This window comes from Betta splendens, chromosome 6 (genome assembly GCF_900634795.4).
Source record: "Betta splendens chromosome 6, fBetSpl5.4, whole genome shotgun sequence".
Classification (NCBI taxonomy): Eukaryota; Metazoa; Chordata; class Actinopteri; order Anabantiformes; family Osphronemidae; genus Betta; species Betta splendens.
Window position 1 is genome coordinate 19613460 of NC_040886.2, and position 20029 is coordinate 19633488.

The 20029-nt window shown below is 45.7% G+C and overlaps 1 protein-coding gene across 2 annotated transcripts; it reads left to right on the forward strand.

Moving 5' to 3' along the window:
* Positions 1-1050: 1050 nt before the first annotated feature.
* On the forward strand, positions 1051-18821 carry LOC114857373 (sodium channel protein type 4 subunit alpha B-like). Of its 2 annotated transcripts, XM_055509969.1 has the most exons (31): positions 1064-1349; positions 1742-1871; positions 2195-2326; positions 2447-2564; positions 2672-2735; positions 3274-3402; positions 3658-3743; positions 3815-4039; positions 8487-8550; positions 8633-8774; positions 8849-9046; positions 9128-9182; positions 9255-9493; positions 9606-9677; positions 9862-9948; positions 10038-10394; positions 10788-10932; positions 11060-11187; positions 11784-11847; positions 11933-12087; positions 12991-13164; positions 13727-13849; positions 13921-14190; positions 14514-14567; positions 14716-14853; positions 15044-15148; positions 16058-16328; positions 16472-17057; positions 17305-17449; positions 17788-17864; positions 18338-18821. In XM_055509969.1, the coding sequence occupies exons 1-31, from the start codon at positions 1135-1137 to the stop codon at positions 18384-18386; spliced, it is 4797 nt and encodes a 1598-aa protein (XP_055365944.1). In that variant the 5' UTR covers positions 1064-1134; the 3' UTR covers positions 18387-18821. The 2 variants fall into 2 exon arrangements, 1 of the variants encoding a protein (XP_055365944.1); XR_008695050.1 differs by lacking the exons at positions 17788-17864; positions 18338-18821 and having other exon boundaries at positions 1051-1349; positions 16472-17204; positions 17305-17442.
* The last annotated feature ends 1208 nt before the right edge of the window (positions 18822-20029 follow it).

Sequence of the window (20029 nt, forward strand, 5' to 3'; positions counted from 1 at the left end):
AACTCAAAACTCCAACACATGGCGACTAAGCTGGGGAGCAATGAGCAAGCCCACACCAGCCCGCCGCCTCTCACCGCAGGAAACTCCAGGGTAGAAGAGGGTCCAGCTCATCTCAAGGAGTTGGGTTCCAGAGCCCAGGCTGTGTGTGGAGGTGAGCCCAACTATTTCTAGCCGGTACCGCCCGACCTCCTGCACAAGCTCAGGCTCTTTCCCCCCAGTGACGTGACATTCCATGTCCCAATAGCCAGATTGGTTATCCAAGGATTGGGTCGCCTAGGCTCCCGCCTTCGACTGCTGCCCAATCCACTTTGCACCGGCCCCCTACGGTTCCTCCTGCGGATGGTGGGTCCACTTGAGGACGGCCCCACGTCGCTCATTCGGGCTGTGCCCGGCCGGGCACCAAAAGCGTAACCTCACACTTCTATGTACAGCTGGAAGTTACCATATGTTAGAGCCTCTCAGCTGACCATTTTTAGAAACATTATTTCACAAGCTTCATTACAGATGTTGAGAGTCGAGTAATGAGGCCATTGAATTAAAGTTGATTTTTGAGGAGCAGTGATGTTTCAGAGGCTGTTGCTAAGTTCATCCAGGAGGAGGTGCTTGATGTTTTTAACCATCTCCACTGTATAAAGGGTTAGTTTCCATCTCTGGCCCATTATAATCACTTGGTTTACATTGCGTCCTGCTGGGTTTATAATGTCCAAACTACGGTTATTATTTCATAGGAAAAAGATTGAAAAAGTGTTAGAGCTTTAAAGGTAGTTACAGATATTCAACAGCAGTTACTTGGTGATTTTTACTGTCACAGGCTGCTGTTGTTATATCTTTATCACACGTATAAGTTATATACAAGTTCTTTTAATGATAGTTAAAGTTACTGATGCTATTTACAGCAGCTGTAGCGTTAACCTGACGCAGCCACAGGAATGCACAGCGTGTGATCGGTGTATAAATGTGTGTTCTTTGAAATGGTTGTGACCAGGGCACTGGCTCTGGGCCTAGGGTGCCAAATTGGCCAGGGCCGGCTCTGTTTGTGACATAATGTAGTTTTGGTAGATGGACACCTGAGTAACCCACAGCTGCAGTGGGTTACTGAGCACACAGAGCAATAATACAGCAGAGCTGCAGCTGATGGGCCTGAGGTCCCTCCCCTGCTCATTTATGGCTCTGGACACTGGAAGCAAAGGCTGCACACGACTGAAGAGCGAACACAGACACCAAGAGAAGCAGTGCGCTGCAGCCATGTCAAGCACAAGTAACCGGTTTTGGGAGTTTTGGAGGAGCCAGAGGGAGCGAGGAGCTCTGCAAAGGAGAGTCGATGAGCTGAGACTGGAGCCCTCACAACTGTAAGTTGTAATCAGTGATTTGCAAAGTCCACGTGTGTCACAGTTTTACACGTTTCCATTTATAATCAGTGCTTTTGTTGTTTTGATCGCTTTGACTACGCACTTTTAAAATGTTAACTTAAAAATCTAACATTCGAATACAGACATTTTAGGTAAAAGAACCCAATTACATTATTTATTTACAATTACCGCCTATTTTACAAACACACTGCCTACATGTCTTCATAAATTATATTCTGGGCGAATATGAACCTGAGTATGAAAACTTTTTACTTGATTAATTAAGCGAATTAGAATTATTTAGAATGTAAAAAAACAGGTGGCACGTGTGACTGAAGAGCGTGTGAGGTTTTGAACAGTTTTCATCGCCCTTTGTGTGCGGGCACTCCTAGGAAGCTGTTGCTAAGCAACAGAGGAATTCGGGCAGAGCTTCCGAAAGCCAGGATGGTGTCTCTGCTTCCACCTGTGGATGCAGAGGTCTTCAGACGTCTCACTCCGGAGAGCGGCGTCCGCTGCCCAGAGGTGCGTGTGACGTAATTGCTTCTGACTGAGGCACCCGCCAGCTTGACCTTGGAACCTGTTGGTAGAGATGCAATGTTCAGTTCTGATCCATTAGGCTGTGGCAACACAGAACTAGTATTTTGACCCATTTCTAATGAGTCAGACAGAACCGGTCATCACTACTCTACAAACCAGCAAGTTTAGCTCATTCTTTCCTTTTGGCATTGGTTTGTCTGTTTCAGTTTTCAACACTTTTATGATAGTGTTTTGAAGAAAACCCAATCATGTAGCTTTATCAGTGGTCAGAGGCTGGGAACCTACTTTCTTCTCTGATTGACTGACAGGTGACAGACCAGCCCAAAGCAGCTGTTCATCTGGAGTCTGGGAAGCCTCTCCCGTTTGTGTATGGGACCCCACCCATACATCTCCTCAACACCCCACTGGAGGAGCTGGATCCTTTCTACCAATCACAGAAGGTAATTTATTGGAAGTGACCGGGGGCAGCTTTGTGATTTATGGATTTTATTTCATTTAAAGGGCAAAGAACTGTCTCGCTTACCGTCTATCTAATCACTCCTCCTGTCTCTGATCTGCAGACCTTCATTGTGCTTGATAGAGGAAACATCATCCACAGGTTCAGTGCTGAGTCGTCCTGTTACCTGCTGAGTCCGTTCAGCCCAGTGAGGAGGGTCGCTATCAAGATTCTACTCAACTCATATCTTTTATGGTGTCACCTTCTTTCATTGTGTTTTTTTGGTTTTGTTGTGAGTATCTCTGTAAGTATTGTCATCATCATCATCTTCTTTTCCTTAAAATCTAAACGTGGTTCCGGCTTTTCATCCTTTTAACGATTCTGGCCAACTCCCTTTTGAGCTGGTTTGCACAGTGAGTTAATGCACAACAAGATCACATGGAAGCAGCGATGGTCTGTAAATAACAGGAAGTGAAAATCTTAATGAAATTTGAAATGAAATGACACAAAGAACCCTTAGTGTCTCCAAAGACACAAAAGGTCACTACTACAGTTCACATAGCTAACAGTTCTCCTTTTGAGCTAATTCTTCCTCAGCAACAGAAACAATCGGTTTCTTGTTCTGAAGCCAGCAGAGAATTAAACGAATGAGTCTCAGCAGCTGCAGTCAAAGCAGAGGATGTCTATGTCTAATCTATGTTTAATACTCTTTCACACTTGGTCTTGATTTCCAATTTATACAGTTTTCCAGCATGGCATCTGTAAAGGTTTATCAGAGGTGAAGTCAGTGAATATCTGTAGCTATATATGTAGCTCTGCATCATGTTAATTGAGAAGAGATCAGTGCAGAAATTGAGCTCAAAGTTTGGTGTTGTACTGATTGTCTTCTCTGAGCCTGAGCAGGAAGCAGCAGTTGTGCAAGTTTGCTCTCACGTTTTTGTGTTGGAACAGATACATCTTCACAGCCATTTACACCTGTGAGGTCATAGTGAAGGTCATGTCCCGAAGTTTCTGTATGGGACGCTTTACCTTCCTCAGAGACCCCTGGAACTGGCTCGACATCATGGTCATCACCACAGGGTAATCACCAGTCAAACACAAACTGAAGGTCTTGTACAGTGGTTTTCCAGACTGTTTACATCTGTGTCTCTAATGACCCAATAAACGCTGAGTTATGGGACGATCGGTCCTGTCTGAAAAGCATTTCTGAACCTAAAGCGGGACCAGTGGTTTTGTGCGGTGCTTTAAGCTCAGGCAGAATGAATTTGTTCTCTGTGTTTAACCTGCTGTCTGTTTGTTTCTTGTGTGATTTGTGTCTTTACATCCATCACTCAGGCTTTTGTCCAGTTTCGTACACATGGGGAAGGCTTCTGTCCTGATGCCAGTGTTCTTGCATCTAAAGATGATCGCAGTCTACCCAGGTTAGTTGGGGGTGAGTGTGGCATGGTTCACCTTGAAGTGACAAGTTCATGAGTGATGTCCCTCTTTTCAGGTATGAGAAAGACTGCAGAAGCTCTCGTCAAATCAGTGAAGCAGTTGGCTGGTGTTTTCATTCTGACAGTGTCTGGACTGAGCATCCTGGCTACGATTGGTCTGCTGCTCTTTATGGGAAGCTTGAGCCAAAAATGTGTCACAACGTTTTCTAGTAATGTGACTGAACCCAGTTTCCTTGACTACAATGGCAACCTCAGCTTCATCACACACATCAAACGCCCTGGTAATATCAGAATCAGAATAAAGATGTTCTTGCTCAGTTTAAATTAGATTAAAAATTGACTCAGCTCGAATAACCATCCATCCTAGTATCCTATTGTCTCCTCGTTCTTTAATGGCACAAACCTGAACCGCTGCCGGTTTGTGGGATACACTTTTTAGCAGCTGAGGTACATTAGATATATACCACCAGTCCAAAGTCTGGATGCGCCTGCTCATCTGAATAGTTTTATTTATTGTCATGACACATTAGTGTAAAGTAGGAATCAAATCTTAAATATGAAACAAGTTTTGAGTAATTTCACATTTTTTTCACATTATTTGTAAGTGTTCATTTATAGTTTTGATGACTGCAGGGCAAATCTGCCAGTCAGAGAAGGTATGTCCAGCTTGGTGTACATCAGTGATGTTCAAAGGCTGGTTCATAGCCTATATATATATATATATATATATATATATATATATATATATATACACACACACACACACACACACTCTATTCTCACCCTCCGCGGGTGGTCTCATCCACTTTCCAAGCTCGGGTCCTCTACCAGAGGCCAGGGAGCTTGAGGGTTCTGCGCAGTATCCTTGCTGTTCCTAGGACTGCACTTTTCTGGACTGAGATGTCGGATGTTTTTCCAGGGATCTGTTGTAGCCACTCCTCCAGTTTGGGGGTCACAGCCCCCAGTGCTCCGATCACCACAGGCACCACTGTGGCCTTCACCTTCCAAGCCTTCTCCAGTTCTTCTCTGAGCCCTTGGTATTTCTCTAGTTTCTCATGTTCCTTTTTCCTGATGTTGCCATCGCTTGGTATTGCCACATCCACCACTACGGCTTTCCTCTGTTCGTTGTCCACCACCACAATGTCTGGTTGGTTCGCCATTACCATTCTGTCAGTCTGTACCTGGAAGTCCCACAGGATCTTGGCTCGCTCGTTCTCTACTACCTTGGGAGGTGTTTCCCATTTTGACCTTGGGGATTCCAGTCCATACTCTGCGCAGATGTTCCTGTATACTATGCCAGCCACTTGGTTATGGCGTTCCATGTATGCTTTCCCTGCCAGCATCTTACACCCTGCAGTTATGTGCTGGACTGTCTCAGGGGCCTCTTTGCACAGTCTACACCTTGGGTCTTGTCTGGTGTGGTAGATCTGGGCCTCTATGGCTCTGGTGCTCAGGGCCTGCTCCTGTGCAGCCAGGATGAGTGCCTCTGTGCTGTCCTTCAGCCCAGCCCTTTCAAGCCATTGGTAGGATTTGTTGAGATCAGCCACTTCAGTTATGTTCCGGTGGTACATCCCGTGTAAGGGCTTGTCCTCCCATGATGGTCCCTCTTCCAGCACCTCATCCTCTGTTCTCCACTGCCTGAGACATTCACCCAGCACGTCGTCTGTCGGGGCCTTATCCTTGATGTACTTATGGAGCTTGGATGTTTCATCCTGGATAGTGGCTCTCACGCTCACTAGTCCTCGGCCTCCTTCCTTGCGACTAGCGTACAGTCTCAGGGTGCTGGATTTGGGGTGTCACCATCCTCCCACATTTCTCGAGCCCGAATGACATCCCGATGTCTGAGCTGTAGATCCTGGTGGTGTGGATCAGCGAGTCGATGTCTTGCTCACTCTTGGCGTACAGCTTGATGTCATCCATGTAGAGGAGGTGACTTATGGTGGCCCCGTTCCGGAGTCGGTATCCATAGCCAGTCTTGTTTATTATTTGGCTGAGGGGGTTCAGACCTATGCAGAACAGCAGTGGGGACAGTGCATCTCCTTGGTATATGCCACATTTGATGGATACTTGGGCAAGTGGCTTCCCATTGGCTTCAAGTGTGGTTTTCCACAACCTCATCGAGTTTGCAATGAAGGCCCTTAGAGTTCTGTTGATGTTGTACAGCTCCAAGCATTCAGTGATCCATGTGTGTGGCATTGAGTCATAGGCTTTCTTGTAGTCGATCCAGGCTGTGCACAGGTTGGTGTGTCGCATTCTGCAGTCTTGGGCGACTGTTCTGTCTACCAGGAGTTGGTGTTTGGCTCCTCTGGTATCCTTACCAATGCCCTTCTGTGCTTCGCTCATGTATTGACTCATGTGCCCACTTATCTTAGCTGCGATGATGCCTGACATGAGCTTCCATGTTGTGGAGAGACAGGTTATTGGCCGGTAGTTGGATGGGACTGTGCCCTTTGAGGGATCCTTCATTATCAGGATCGTTCGCCCTTCGGTTAGCCATTCAGGGTGAGTCCCATCCCTTAGCAGCTGGTTCATTTGTGCTGCCAGGCGCTCATGGATTGCAGTGAGCTTCTTTAGCCAGTAGGTGTGGATCATGTCAGGGCCAGGTGCTGTCCAGTTTTTCATACCTGAGACTCTATGTTGGATGTCTGCCACTGTGATAGTCACTGGATTCTGTTCAGGGAGGTTGCTGTGGTCTTCCCTCAGATCCACCAGCCACTGTGCATCACTGTTGTGTGACGCCTCCCTTTCCCATATACCCTTCCAGTACTGTTCAGTTTCCAGCCTTGGTGGGTCTGCTCTGTTGTTATTACCCTGCCATTGAGAGTACACTTTCGCAGGTTGTGTTGCGAACAGCCGGTTTATTCGTCTGGCTTCGTTATCTCTGGTGTATCTCTTTAGGCGGCTGGCCAAGGCTTGTAGCCTTTGCTTGGCAGTTTCGAGTGCTTCAGGTATGGTCATCTGGCTGTACCTCTTAGGCATTGGTCTTTTCATTGCACCTCTCTGGGCCTCTGTCATTTGGCTCACTTCCCTCCGAGCTGCCTTGATTTTTGCCTCCAACCTTCGTTTCCATGGTGGGTATTGTTTCTCATGGCTCCCATGGTTGCTCTTATAGCCAAGCATCTCTAGGATCACTGATGCTGAAGCGTATATCAGCTCATTGGTTTCTGTGATTGTTGTGGTAGGGATCACTCTCAATGCTGCATTCACATCTTCCATGAGACTTTCTGATGGTACTTCACTTAGCCGTTGTAGTGGGGTTCGGGGTTGCCTGTTCAATCTCGCCATGATCTTATCTTTCAGGTCAGTCGCTGCCTCGCTCAGCGTATCTGTGCTTATTGGGGCTTCGTACCCAATTTCCGGTTGGGGAGATGGTGAAACCTCCCCTCTGACCTGGCGTCCTGGCTCCCCCTTGCCGTAGCATTTGTGTTGTATCTCGTCAATCTCAAGTTGTGATAGCAGTTGCCGTTTGTGGATGTTGGAACACTGAGCTACTAGTTGCTTCGCCGTCAGCCTTGAATGTGGGTTTCTCCGTTCCCATTCACCGCACATTCTTTGCATGTAACCCCTCTGACTAGGGTTACTTGAGTAGTAGCATTCCAACAGAGCCTTGTTCTCGCATCTCAGCCATTTCTTTCTTGTTCCAGTAGCCCACTTCTCGCCAAGGTGCTCTGGTTCCCCAACACCTGACGCAGACCTTGTTAGACCGGGCGACGTCTGAGCCGGTATCTCATGTGGTTCATTGTCTCTCATGATGTGAGGTAGGCGGTAGCTTGAAGGGTCTTGCCCAAGGACCCACACTGGATGCCTATTCGCCCTAACGGGTATTCGAACCGGGATCCCCCCGCATGCAAGTCCTGTGACTTTACCGATTGAGCTATCCAGCGAGCCATATATATATATATATATATATATGCACAGGAGCAGGCCCTGAGCACCAGAGCCATAGAGGCCCAGATCTACCACACCAGACAAGACCCAAGGTGTAGACTGTGCAAAGAGGCCCCAGAGACGGTCCAGCACATAACTGCAGGGTGTAAGATGCTGGCAGGCAAAGCATACATGGAACGCCATAACCAAGTGGCTGGCATAGTATACATAGTATACAGGAACATCTGCGCGGAGTATGGACTGGAAACCCCAAGGTCAAAGTGGGAAACACCTCCCAAGGTGGTAGAGAACGAGCGAGCCAAGATCCTGTGGGACTTCCAGATCCAGACTGACAGAATGGTAATGGCGAACCAACCAGACATTGTGGTGGTGGATAAAGAGCAGAGGAAAGCCGTAGTGGTGGATGTGGCAATACCAAGCCATGGCAACATCAGGAAAAAGAAACATGAGAAACTAGAGAAATACCAAGGGCTCAGAGAAGAACTGGAGAAGGCTTGGAAGGTGAAGGCCACAGTGGTGCCTGTGGTGATCGGAGCACTAGGGGCTGTGACCCCCAAACTGGAGGAGTGGCTACGACAGATCCCTGGAAAAACATCCGAAATCTCAGTCCAGAAAAGTGCAATCCTAGGAACAGCAAGGATACTGCGCAGAACCCTCAAGCTCCCTGGCCTCTGGTAGAGGACCCGAGCTTGGAAAGTGGATGAGACCACCCGCGGAGGGTGAGAATAGAGTGTGTGTGTGTGTGTGTATATATATATATATATATATATATACCCACAAACCCACAATATATTTAGTTGAAGCAGACATAGCGACTCCCATATTGTTTGTGTATGACAGGAAACTACTACTACCTATCAGATCACATTGACCCTCTGCTGTGTGGAAACAACTCCATGGCTGGGTATGTTCACACATGCTGCACTGATAATAACTGATGGTGATGGTGATGATGATAATGACAATGATCATGATGATGTATTCAGGGCCTGTCCAGAGGGTTACTCCTGCCTGAGTACAGGGGAAAACCCAAACTATGGATTCACCAGCTTTGACTCATTTGGTTGGTCCCTGTTAAGTCTGTTCAGACTAATGACCCAGGACTACTGGGAAAACCTGCTCCAGATGGTCAGTAACTTGCTGGTCAGTTACCAGTAGCCAAGCTGGTGTGTCCTGTCTCTCATTTGTCCATTTTCTCTCAGGTGTTGAGGACATCAGGCAAAAGCTATGTGATTCTCTTTGCACTCATTTTCTTACCTGGCTGTTTCTGCCTGATCAGCCTTATTGTGGCGGCAGTAGTTGTGGGGTTTGTTGAACGGGATGAGGCTGGCATCACAGAGGCCAAACAGAAAGAAGAGGAGTTCCTTCAGATCCTGGAAGTGATGAGGAGGAAAGACGAGGTGAGAGGCAGAGGCAGAAAGAATAAAAACACTAAGTTGAGTCGATGGAATGTGTCCTGTTAAACCTGACTGTTGTTACAGCAAAGGTCTGGAGGGGACTCAGCTGCAGACAGGAAGAGCCATGAACACACAGCAGGTACACACCCTGCACTCTCCTTACCTGTGAGGACCCTCAGCCACATAAACCAGGATGTGCTGTGTGTTTCAGGGCCTGAGCAGGACCGCAGCTCATGCTTTGCCTGTTGGACCGCCTTTGCCAACCTCTGCCTCAAGTGGAACTGTTGTGCCTGTTGGCGGTGGCTCAAACAGCGGCTTCAAGCCTTTGTCACAAACCCGTTCTTTGACCTTGGGGCTGTTATCTGCACTGTCCTCAATGTCATCATCTTTTCCATGAATCATTATCCAATGACAATGACTTTCGAGTACAAGCTGATTTTGGCAGAACTGGTCAGTGAAACATGAGAATGGGATAGAATAGAATAGAATGGAATCCGTTTATTGCCTGTGAACCTGTGCTTACAAGTGTAGACCTGCTGCTAACTGACCTCTGACCCCTTAGGTGTTCACCGTGATTTTCCAAGTAGAGGTGATTCTTAGGGTTCTGGCCTCGGACCCCTATGGCTACTTTAAGGTCAAACTTCTTTTTCCTCTGCTGAGAAAAAACTTAACCAATTGTGCACACGACACAGAAAACACATAGAAACAGGCTGGAAAGGTTACAGCCTGTGATCCTTTACCAGTTCGGTGGTCATTATTTTAAGTGTTGAGTTGTCGTTCTATATCCCTGTGTAATTTTGCTGTTGCCATGGTTACAGGTGGGCTGGAACGTCTTTGATTTTATCCTCTTCGTTATCTCTATCATCACGAACTTCATCGTGTCATACATTTATCTAAGCCCAGTGGTAAGTGTGTGTCATCAACCTGATTGTCAACCTGATTCTCCTTTGTGCCTCCTCTCTCTCTAAGTCTGTCTACGGTTCTATCTGTGCAGGTCAGAGTGTTCAGGTTGGGTCGCTGGTGGCCCTCCTTCAACCTGTGGATGAAGGTCGTCTGGTCCTCTATGAAGGCTTTGAGGAACTTGACTTTGATTCTGTTCATCATAGTCTTCATGTTCAGTATAGTTGGGGAGAAGCTGTTCCGGGACGACTACAACACCAACCTCTATCGCATCTCAGCCGAAGTGCAGCTTCCACGCTGGCACCAAGCCGATTTCTTCCATGCCTTCCTTGTTGCTGTCAGGATCCTATGTGGAGAATGGATCGAGACCCTGTGGGACTGCATGGAGGTTTCTGGTCAGGCCACATGTCAGATCTTTTACTTGATGGTCATGCTGATTGGAAACCTGCTGGTGAGTCTCACGAGTGGGAATGATAAATGTAAGGTACACGTAAACAGACAGAATGACTGAAAAGTAGATTTCACTAAAAAGTAAATTTGCCCTCATTTGACCCCATATTAATTTGATTAATATTGGTTAATTTTAAGTGAGTGGCTCACACAATCAAAACACCTTAATAACGATTCCCAGTTCCTAACAGAGTGGATCTAGGAACAGAAGGCAAACAGCCTATTACATTATGAAAGCCTCCACCTGATCTTGGCTGGTGAGTCTGGGTTAGAGCCTGGAGACAGACTTACATCCTGAACTTGTTTCTGGTCCCATTGCTTGAACAGCTGGTGTTGCTTCATGCTCTGATGTGTCTTGACTGTTGAGTAATAAAAATGTTGTTGCTCATTCAAGGTTCTGAACCTGTTCCTGGGCCTGCTGCTGAGCTCATTGAATGGGGATTATTTTGTTCCAGTGGAAAACGTTGAAAACAACATACAGATTGCATTAAACCAAATAAGAAACAGACTAAAGATAAGGACTTATAAAGAAACAGAAGGTAGGTCCTTCATTTTCGTGTTTGTTGCTCTTCGGTTCCTTGTTTATCTCAGTTTAAGCAAAATCCATTATTTAGACTGAGGACACTTGAAGCCAGATTGAATGACTCGCGTGTAAATGATCTGCAGCAGTGGACAGGAACAAGGACCATGCATGTGTGGCTCTGGATGTAGTGTCCTCCAAGCAGAATGCCAGTTCCAAAAGGGCCTCAATTACAGAGACTGAGCCTGAAAACGAAAAAGAGGAAAAGACGCAGGTAAATTCTATTCTTATATGAAATTATATTGAATCTGTGTTTCATTTGCAGCTGAACCCTAGGGAAAAAAAGTACTAAATGTGTTGAATTCCTTAGTGGCACAACATCATCACCACTACCCCACAGAACAGAAAAGCCTTCACAGTCAAAAGAGGGGTTTAAAGATGAAAAGATAACAATAAATATCTGGTTAAGCTGCTGTACGTGTAAATAGTTGTGGCCCAGTGATGGATAGGACAGAATGAATCAGATGAATCATCAGCGTAGACCAGGTCACAGGAAATCATACCATTCCAGAAAGCTTGGTTCTGGCGTGATGCGACTTACACTGACCCACAGTTGCCCAGTACCAGTAAGGACTGTTGGTTCAGTTCTATCACTACCAGGGCCTCAGGTGAATATTCTGTTGTTGCATTTGGAGGGAAATCAAGACTGCATGAATCACAAGGACTAAATGAATGAGGTGACTGGGTGTCGGAGCTGGCTTATCAGGGAATGAAGGAGTGAGTGAGGTAAAGGTGGAATGAACGGAGAAGCAACAGGAAATTAAGTGAGACCTTACTGTGACATATGTCCTATGTTTCTAATGTGTTCAGTGTGTCATTGAGCAGAAACAGGAGAAGGAGGATGAAAGCACACCTGAGCCCTGTTGCTGCGACAGTATGTACACACCACCACTACCAGAACCAGAACATGTGCTGCTTCAGTAGTTCTTCTGTTCTTGCTCAGAATGTGTGTGTTTCAGGTTGTTACCGCTGCTGTCCATTCCTGGACGTAGACACATCCCAGGGCTTTGGCAGGGGCTGGGCTCACTTCAGGACATCCTGTTTGTTCATTGCAGACCATAAGTGCTTTGAGGTTTTAATCATCATTGCCATCCTGCTGAGCAGCGTAGCTCTGGTAAGCACACAGGCAAAGCTTTGCTTTAGCCTCCACAGACATAATCAGGGACGGGTTTTCACAGACCCAACTAACCAGGTTACTGAAATGAGCCAATTACTGCCTCAGGCTGTCACGGTCGCAAGGATGAGGACTCACATGCACAGCACAACACAGCTTGGGTTGAAATAACTGACGATTTATTCCAGGTTACAGTATCCACTTCAGGCAGCGTCATACACGGAGATCAAGCGGGGTTGAAGCAGGATCAGGCAGAGACAGTGTCAGGGACAGGCAAAGTCGTACACAAGAACTGGATTACAATACCGAATCGTCGAGCGCAGGATCGTGGTCAGGCAGGCAAGGGCGGTAACAGACAGCGGCAGATAATCACGGCAGACAAGGCAGACGGGGACTAGGCACGCTCAGAGTCAACGGTCAAAACAGGGTACATGAAAACAGGGCTGGATGAATCAATGAACGGGGAATATGACGGGTACACACAAACAACGATCTGGCAGAGAACTAAGGACACAGGTGGTGGTTAAATACAAGAAGTAATTACTGATTTAAAACAGGTGTGTGTAATGACCGGGTGAAGCAAGAACAGCTGTGACGTGACGTAAACCGGAAGTGAAGCTCGAACTGAAACAGAGACCAGGAGACTACCAAAATAAAACAGGAAGTGGAAACTGGAAACCCAAAACATGATTATATAGCTGATGACCGAAGTCCTTTCAAAATAAAACTGAAACACAGAGCCAGAACCTGACACAGGCTCATCGTGGAGCTCGGGATCAACGGACACAGTCCAACCTGTCTGAATCTAATGAACTCATTCCAAAGTTACTCGTTTCAGTTGGACACTTGTGTTAGTTGAGCTGTCAGACAGATTCATTTTAACCGCATTGTTTATATGAACAGGTATTTGAAGACGTCTATCTACAGCAGAATCCAGACATGCAAGATGTTCTGAACAAAGCAGACCAGGCGTTTGCCTGCCTCTTCCTTCTGGAGATGCTCATCAAGTGGATTGCCCTTGGACTGAAGAAATACTTTAGTAGCTTCTGGTGCTGGCTCGACTTTCTCATCTTGGCCGTAAGAAGGAATCAGTGACTTATTGCTGTTATTGCTGACAATGAATCAGGACAAGAGTTAACATTAACAGTTATTCTGTCTTTAAGCACTGACCACCATCTCTTAACTTGGTACACAGGAACGAGTTAATGAACCCTAGTATTGTAGAAGGTAGGGTAAATAAATGGATCAAGTATTTGCTGATGCTAAGACAGATTGGGCCCCTGAAGGTGGAACCTCCCCACAGATGCTCATTTACACTGAGCTCTGGGAATCTCAAGAAACCATGATCAGTAGTTCTGTTGATAGATGCTGAGCACTGCAACATCAACATCATGTTGATGTTGAATTTAGGAACAGGATAAAATGTGACAGTTTAAAACAGAAACTGAACTTATCTGTGTGATTATACAAACTGTTGCAGTTAGACATTTATCTAGAAAAAGCATACTATTTGCACAATTGGTGAACCACAAACCTGACTAAACCCTGGAGAATGTTCCACTTTGACAAATGTCAGTGTGGTATTCATGACATCACCAGGGGGTGCTGATGTCATAGCCAGGTGATCCGTGTCTTTCAGGTATCAGTGATGGCTATTACAGGCGCAGGGCTGGGATGCAGTGAACTGGGAGCAGGTCTGTCTCTGAGGACTCTGAGGACTCTGCGGCCCCTGAGGGCTCTATCCCGCTTCCAGGGCCCAAGGGTGAGACACAGGAAGAGAGTAGTGTTTGAACCACGGATGCAGGCAAACCTTTCGTTACTCGTTGTGTGCAGGTGGTGTTGGAAGTCCTGGCAGTGAGCCTCAGGTCCATGTGGAGCGAGCTGCTGGTGTTTCTGGTTGTCTGGTTGTTTTTTAGCTGCTCAGGAGTGGAAATGTTTGGTGGACAGTTTTCATACTGTTACAATGGGACATCAAAAGAACAATTCTTGCCTGATGTGGTGCACAACAAGTCTGAATGTATGACTCTAGACGATGCTGTCTGGATTAACCCATACATAAACTTTGACAATGTGGCTATAGGATACCTAGCGCTGCTGCAAGTGGTAAGTGTGAACCCTCAGAACAACATCTCTGCTGCTCTGACTCTGGAAATGTTCCACTGTTCAGTGATCGAGACGAGGCTCTGGACACATGACTTAAGTGCAACGCTCAGGTGCAGCCTGTGATTCTTAAGCATTATTACATTCTAGTTGTGGTGTAAAAAACATTTCAAATCTTAATGTGAAGTCTAAGGTAACCCCTGGTAACTCCTAACCCCTTAGTCAGGTTTTAACCTCTATGAAGTAACCCTTCATTGTATTGTAAAGTTTAACAGCTCACATTAGAAAACAATTCTGTTACTTTGACAAGCTCCATGTTTTTCTAGGCAACATTTAAAGGCTGGTTGGACATCATGTACTCAGCTGTGGACACCAATTGGGTCAGTGTGGTTCTACAGTCAAACAATAGTGGTGTATTCAAAGTGATATTCTCTGAAAGGTATTGGTACCTTTATAGGTAGTGGTACTGCAGGTAGTCACTGGTGTTAGCTGGTCCTGGTACTGGTACTGATGCTGGTGTGTTCACAGGTGGAAGAACAGCCAGCGTATGAGGCAAACCTGTACATGTACATGTACTTCATCAACTTCATCTTTATTGGCTGCTTCTTCACCATCAGCTTCTTCTTCAGAGTCTTCATAGACATGTTGGGCCAGCAGAGACACAAGATATGTATCCATACTGACAGACAGGCAGGCAGAGCACTCAGAGAAACATAGCTGATGGACAGGTTGTACAGGAGAAACAGATAATTGGATAGTTACTATGTCAAAGGGTGCCATGTAAAGATTAGTTGAAGATGATACAGTGTTGCTGGTGAATCTTCTCAGTTAATTTGGTCTTTATCCTTGTTCTTACTTTGGAGGGAAACATTTTTTCATGACAGAGGAGCAGCAGAAATATTCCAGGGTCCTGGGGAGGCTCTTTTCCAAGACATCAGTCAAATCTGGGCATCGACCACAGGTGGGTTTACAACTTCCTGTGTAGCTCTTTGGTCAGACTAGCATAGTTGCATAGGCATAGGGCCCAGGTTCTCATCATGGTTCTGAAATGTCCCTGCTATGTTGTACATTCAGGTAAGATAAGAGATTTATATAGATCATGGTTAGATAGCCCAAAGTCACACTGATGTTTTTGAAACAATTTAGTAGGAGACTGGACCCAGAACCACAGCTGGATTGGAAATCAAAATGGTTTGATAATTATTTTAAATATTACTCTTAACCTCTTAAACCAAAAAAACAAAAATGTTCTCTACCTTCCCAATAGTCACAGGTTTGGTGGTTTGAATCCTTGAGCTGAAGTGTCCTCGGGCAAGACACTAAAGGTGTCATCTTAAGCTGCCTTTGGTGTAAATAGCAATGACATTTTCTCACTGTGGGATAAAGGCTCCATTTTAAGTTTTTAAGTGAAGATGAGTTGGCGGCCATGGTGTCACCTGACGGTGTCACCTGGCCATCAAACCCAGACCCAGGGTGTTACCTGTCCATCTACCCTTATCAGGGTGTCACCTGACCATCTACCCTTAACCCACAGTGTCACCTGGATATCTACCCTTAAACCACGATGTTACCTGACCATCTAATCCAGACCCAAAGTGTTACCTAACATAACAGTTACCTAACCACCTTCAGGCTCTACTGCTGCTGCCACAAACTGTTTGAAGCTGAGACCACAACCTCTTAAATGTGGTGACACAGGGTTGACATGCTCTGATCCTAGCGCCCACATTGATGAAACCAGTTTTTCTTTTCTTGAGTTCACTCCACCTTAAAATCTGACGCCCCAGTTCTTTACTTCATTGTGTTGAATATGACATGGTCAGGTCAACAAATATTGCCCAGCTGTAACCTCTTGCTTTCCTTTCTCCAGAACCAGTGTCAGGCTTGGCTCTTTGACCTGGTGACCAACCCATTTTTTGAAGTCTTCATGGTGGTGATGATTTTCCTGAACATGGTCACTATGATGGTGGAGACAGACCAGCAGAGCCTAATGAAAGAAATGATCCTGTACTGGATCATGTTTATCTTCATCCTCATCTTCCTCTTTGAGTTTCTGCTGAAGATCATTTCATTCAGAAAACACTACTTTACTTGTGGCTGGAACATTCTTGACTTTATGGTTCTCAATGCTTCTATCCTAAGTAAGTCTATACAGTGTGATGTAATTTCCTTTACAAGTGTCTGGTTGTGTTTGTTGTGAAGTGTTAACAGAGGTGATGGTAAATAAAGGGACTCAACTGTAATATGTGATGTGTGTGACACTTTTTGTGCTTTTTTTCTTCAGGTCTGTTCCTTAGCCACCTCTTTGTGAAGTTTTTCATCCCACCAATGATCTTCCCTATGTTTCGATTGGCACGTGTCTGTCGAATCCTCCATCTTTTCCACTTCACCCGAAGGATCCGGACACTGCTTTTGGCTTTTGTGATGTCATTACCTGCCCTTTTCAACATCTGTTTTCTCCTCCTTGTCCTCATGTTCACCTACTCTGCCTTCGGCATGATAAACTTTGCCTACGTGAATAAGGAGGCCATGCTAGATGACATGTTCAACTTTGAGACATTTGCAAACAGCATCATCTGTATGTTTGTGATCACCACTAGGGCTGGGTGGGATGGGGTCCTGATTCCCCTCCTAAACAAAGAGCCAGACTGTGACCTCACAGGACACTGTCTGAGCCCAGCCGTGGGCATCACCTTTTGCACCTCCTATGTCCTCCTGTCCTTGCTGCTCGTAGTCCAGCTGTACATTGCTGTCATCCTGGAGGCTTTCAACGCTGACAACGCTGAAAACCTGCCTGACAATGACCTGCAAATGTTTTATACGACCTGGATGGTATTTGACCCTAGTGCTTCACAGGTGATACAGTACAGGTATGTGTAAACTAAACTTATGTGTTTTTACTCAACCCCCAAACCCTGGTGGGCTGTGATGCTCCTCTAGACCTGGATGAGTGAAGCCTTGCAGTATGGAATTTCTTACTGGAGCATTTTTTAACAGAGCCAGTCAGGTCTTTTAAGGTGACTCCATGCTGCCTTGAGCCATCAGACCAGCATCATGTGCCTGTCTGTCAGTCTGCTGGTGCGTAGTTTCTCTGACCGACTTTTCTGATTCCTACAGTCAGCTGTCAGATCTGTGTGACAGCCTGCAGGGTCCGCTGAGGATTCCCAAACCCAACACCATCAAACTGGCCCGAATGCATCTGCCTCGGCTTCCTGGAGACAAAGTCCACTGTTTGGACATCCTCATGGCTCTGACTGCACAGGTACAATCCTTTACTGTAGCTTTTCTCTCTCTCTATCCCCTCACCCCAACCGGTCGAGGCAGCCCCCACCGCCCACATCCAGCCTGGTTCTGCTGGAGGTTTCTTCCTCGTTAGAGAGGGAGTTTTTCCTCTCCACTGTTGCTGTCAAATTAAATGCTTGCTGTATGTGGGGCTTGTTGGGTTTAGTTGTGTGAGGTCTTAAACCTTACTTTGTAAAGTGCCTTGAGATAACTTTGTTGTGATTTGGCGCTATATAAATAAAATTGAATTGAATTGAATTGTTACTAGTAGCAGCATTGATGCAATAGCACCAATACAAAATAATTATGTGTTTGCAGGCTTTTGGAGAACCAGGAGAAAGGGATGCTCTGAAAGCCAGACTGGAGGAGGAGTCAAGGACCAAGAGCTGCCCAAGGTTCTATTCTATTCTATTCTATTCTATTCTATTCTATTCTATTCTATTCTATTCTATTCTATTCTATTCTGGAACAGACCGGCGCCTCAGTCAAAGATCACAGCACTCTTGTTTTGGCATGTTGGTCTCACTCTAACCAAAAGATGTAGAATCTACGCTGGCAGGAAAACATCTGCCGAAGAAATATTTGAACCTCAACACTTAACAAGGAGATGTAAAAAATTATTTTTTCATTTACTGAATAAGAGGTAAATGTAAGGATACAACACCTGAGGAATAACTTGAGTTCGTAAGTGAATGAGTGAACTGAAGGATGTTGGAAAAGCTTTGTTGGTTATCCGGACATTAAGGAAGAACAAGCTCACTTAAATAAGGGGTCTGATAGTCTCTAAAACAACTGTATTAATTGACCATTATTCTCGAGCACAAAGCTGTCAAAGCTGTCGCTACATTTTCTGTCCTTTTTTTGACAGTAACACCGTCAACGTTGCTGAGGCCCCAGCTGATGCTTCATGTGTTTAAGATTGAACACAGCTGCCAAATGACAACCTGAGGGACTGGAAATCTGTTTGTCATCAGTCAGTGTTGAACCAGTGAAAGGATGAATTCAAACTAAGACACAATTGTCTTTGAACTAATCGTTAACAATTTGTAGCATTTATGTTAACAAGTATATTGTGTAGAATAAATTTTAACGTTTCTAGAAATGTCTAAACTGATATGTCAGATATTAACCTGATCACTCATTCAAACCAGCACATATTTAGAAGTGCTCCTATAAAGTGTTGAATATTAACACATGATCAAATAATTGTGTTTATTCCTGAATGTGGCTTCAGTAACTAAATGCTATGGTATTATGCTTTTATTCAGTAAAATGCTTTTTTGATCACATTTGCTTCAGCTTCATGTAACCTTCAGATCATTGGTGCTAATATTAAACCACTGCAGTTCTAATTTTTGGTTCATTAAATTACTAAATGACAATTTTCTTTCTACACAGTCTTTCAGCTGTGAACTGTTGTGGCCTGGTAGCTCAGTATGTAGCGAGTTGCAGAAGCAGAAGGTCCCTGGTTAGGTCAGGCACCAGGTGTGAACCCGGTGGTGGGTTGGGGTGCACACAAGTGGTGCAAAATAAATAAGTAGGGATGTACCTTAGGTTGACACATTCATAACAAACAACTGCTGTACTGTGGCTTACCTTTGAAATTAATATTAATACCAATTAAAAGTGTTGAGTTATGTGCATACACTCATACAAACATATACATATAACATATTCCTACACATATGTTATACATATTGTCATACATCATCTCATACTACTTGATAAGCATCACAATTTCCATATTAACACATTATTGATATTGGTAGTGATAAGTATCAGTAATACTTGCAGTTAGGTTTAGAATGCCTGTTTATAAGTTCAGGTGTTGAGTGTTTTACTACAAGGTTAGTAAAGCTCTAGCTTAACATTGTTCCCCCAAAGGGTGAAGAAGACGTTGGTGCATGAACAATGCCACTTGTAAAAGCCAAGGTGATGGGAGGAGCTCGGCCACTAAGGGAAAGGGGAAGAGGGAAGAACCCTAGCAGCCAGGGAGCCCACACACCTTCAGTTCCAGGAGGGCAGGTGTTGCAACCCAAGCCGCCCACACAGAACCCCCCAGGCAGAGCTGCAGCAGCCACAGAGACAGCCCCTGAGGTTAGAGTGGACCACCGTGGGTCAACGCTGTCCGCCCCATGAGAACCAGAGGCAAACACTCCCCCCAGTGGGAGGGGCGGCTTGAGAGAGTGGAGCCCCAGAACCCACAGCCCGTAGGGAGCCCGCCAGGAGATGCCCCTGCGCCCAGAGTGAGACTCACCCCCAGTCCACCACCCCCACACAAGCAGAGCCGACCATATCCCCTGACACCACAAAGGGGCCCGCAGCACAAGGCCAGCAATTGGTGGGGGTTGGCAGAAAAAAGGCTACCCGTGCAGCAGATCCACGTACCCCGGGAGGAAAATGGGACCCCCAACAAACGAAGCGCACCACACATACATACTCAACAGACATAGACGCACACCCACACCCACACCCACACATTTATCAAGACACACTACCACAAACTCTCTCACAAAGAACTAGTCAATCATACGTGAACCCATGCACTCTCAGATACATT

Coding starts and splice junctions, on each gene's coding strand:
- LOC114857373 (XM_055509969.1), top strand. CDS start 1,135: ATGGGCCTGAGGTCCCTCCCCTGCTCATTTATGGCTCTGGACACTGGA. Junction 13,850..13,920: donor CCCGCTTCCAGGGCCCAAGG/GTGAGACACAGG, acceptor CGTTGTGTGCAG/GTGGTGTTGGAAGTCCTGGC. Junction 15,149..16,057: donor AATCTGGGCATCGACCACAG/GTGGGTTTACAA, acceptor TCCTTTCTCCAG/AACCAGTGTCAGGCTTGGCT.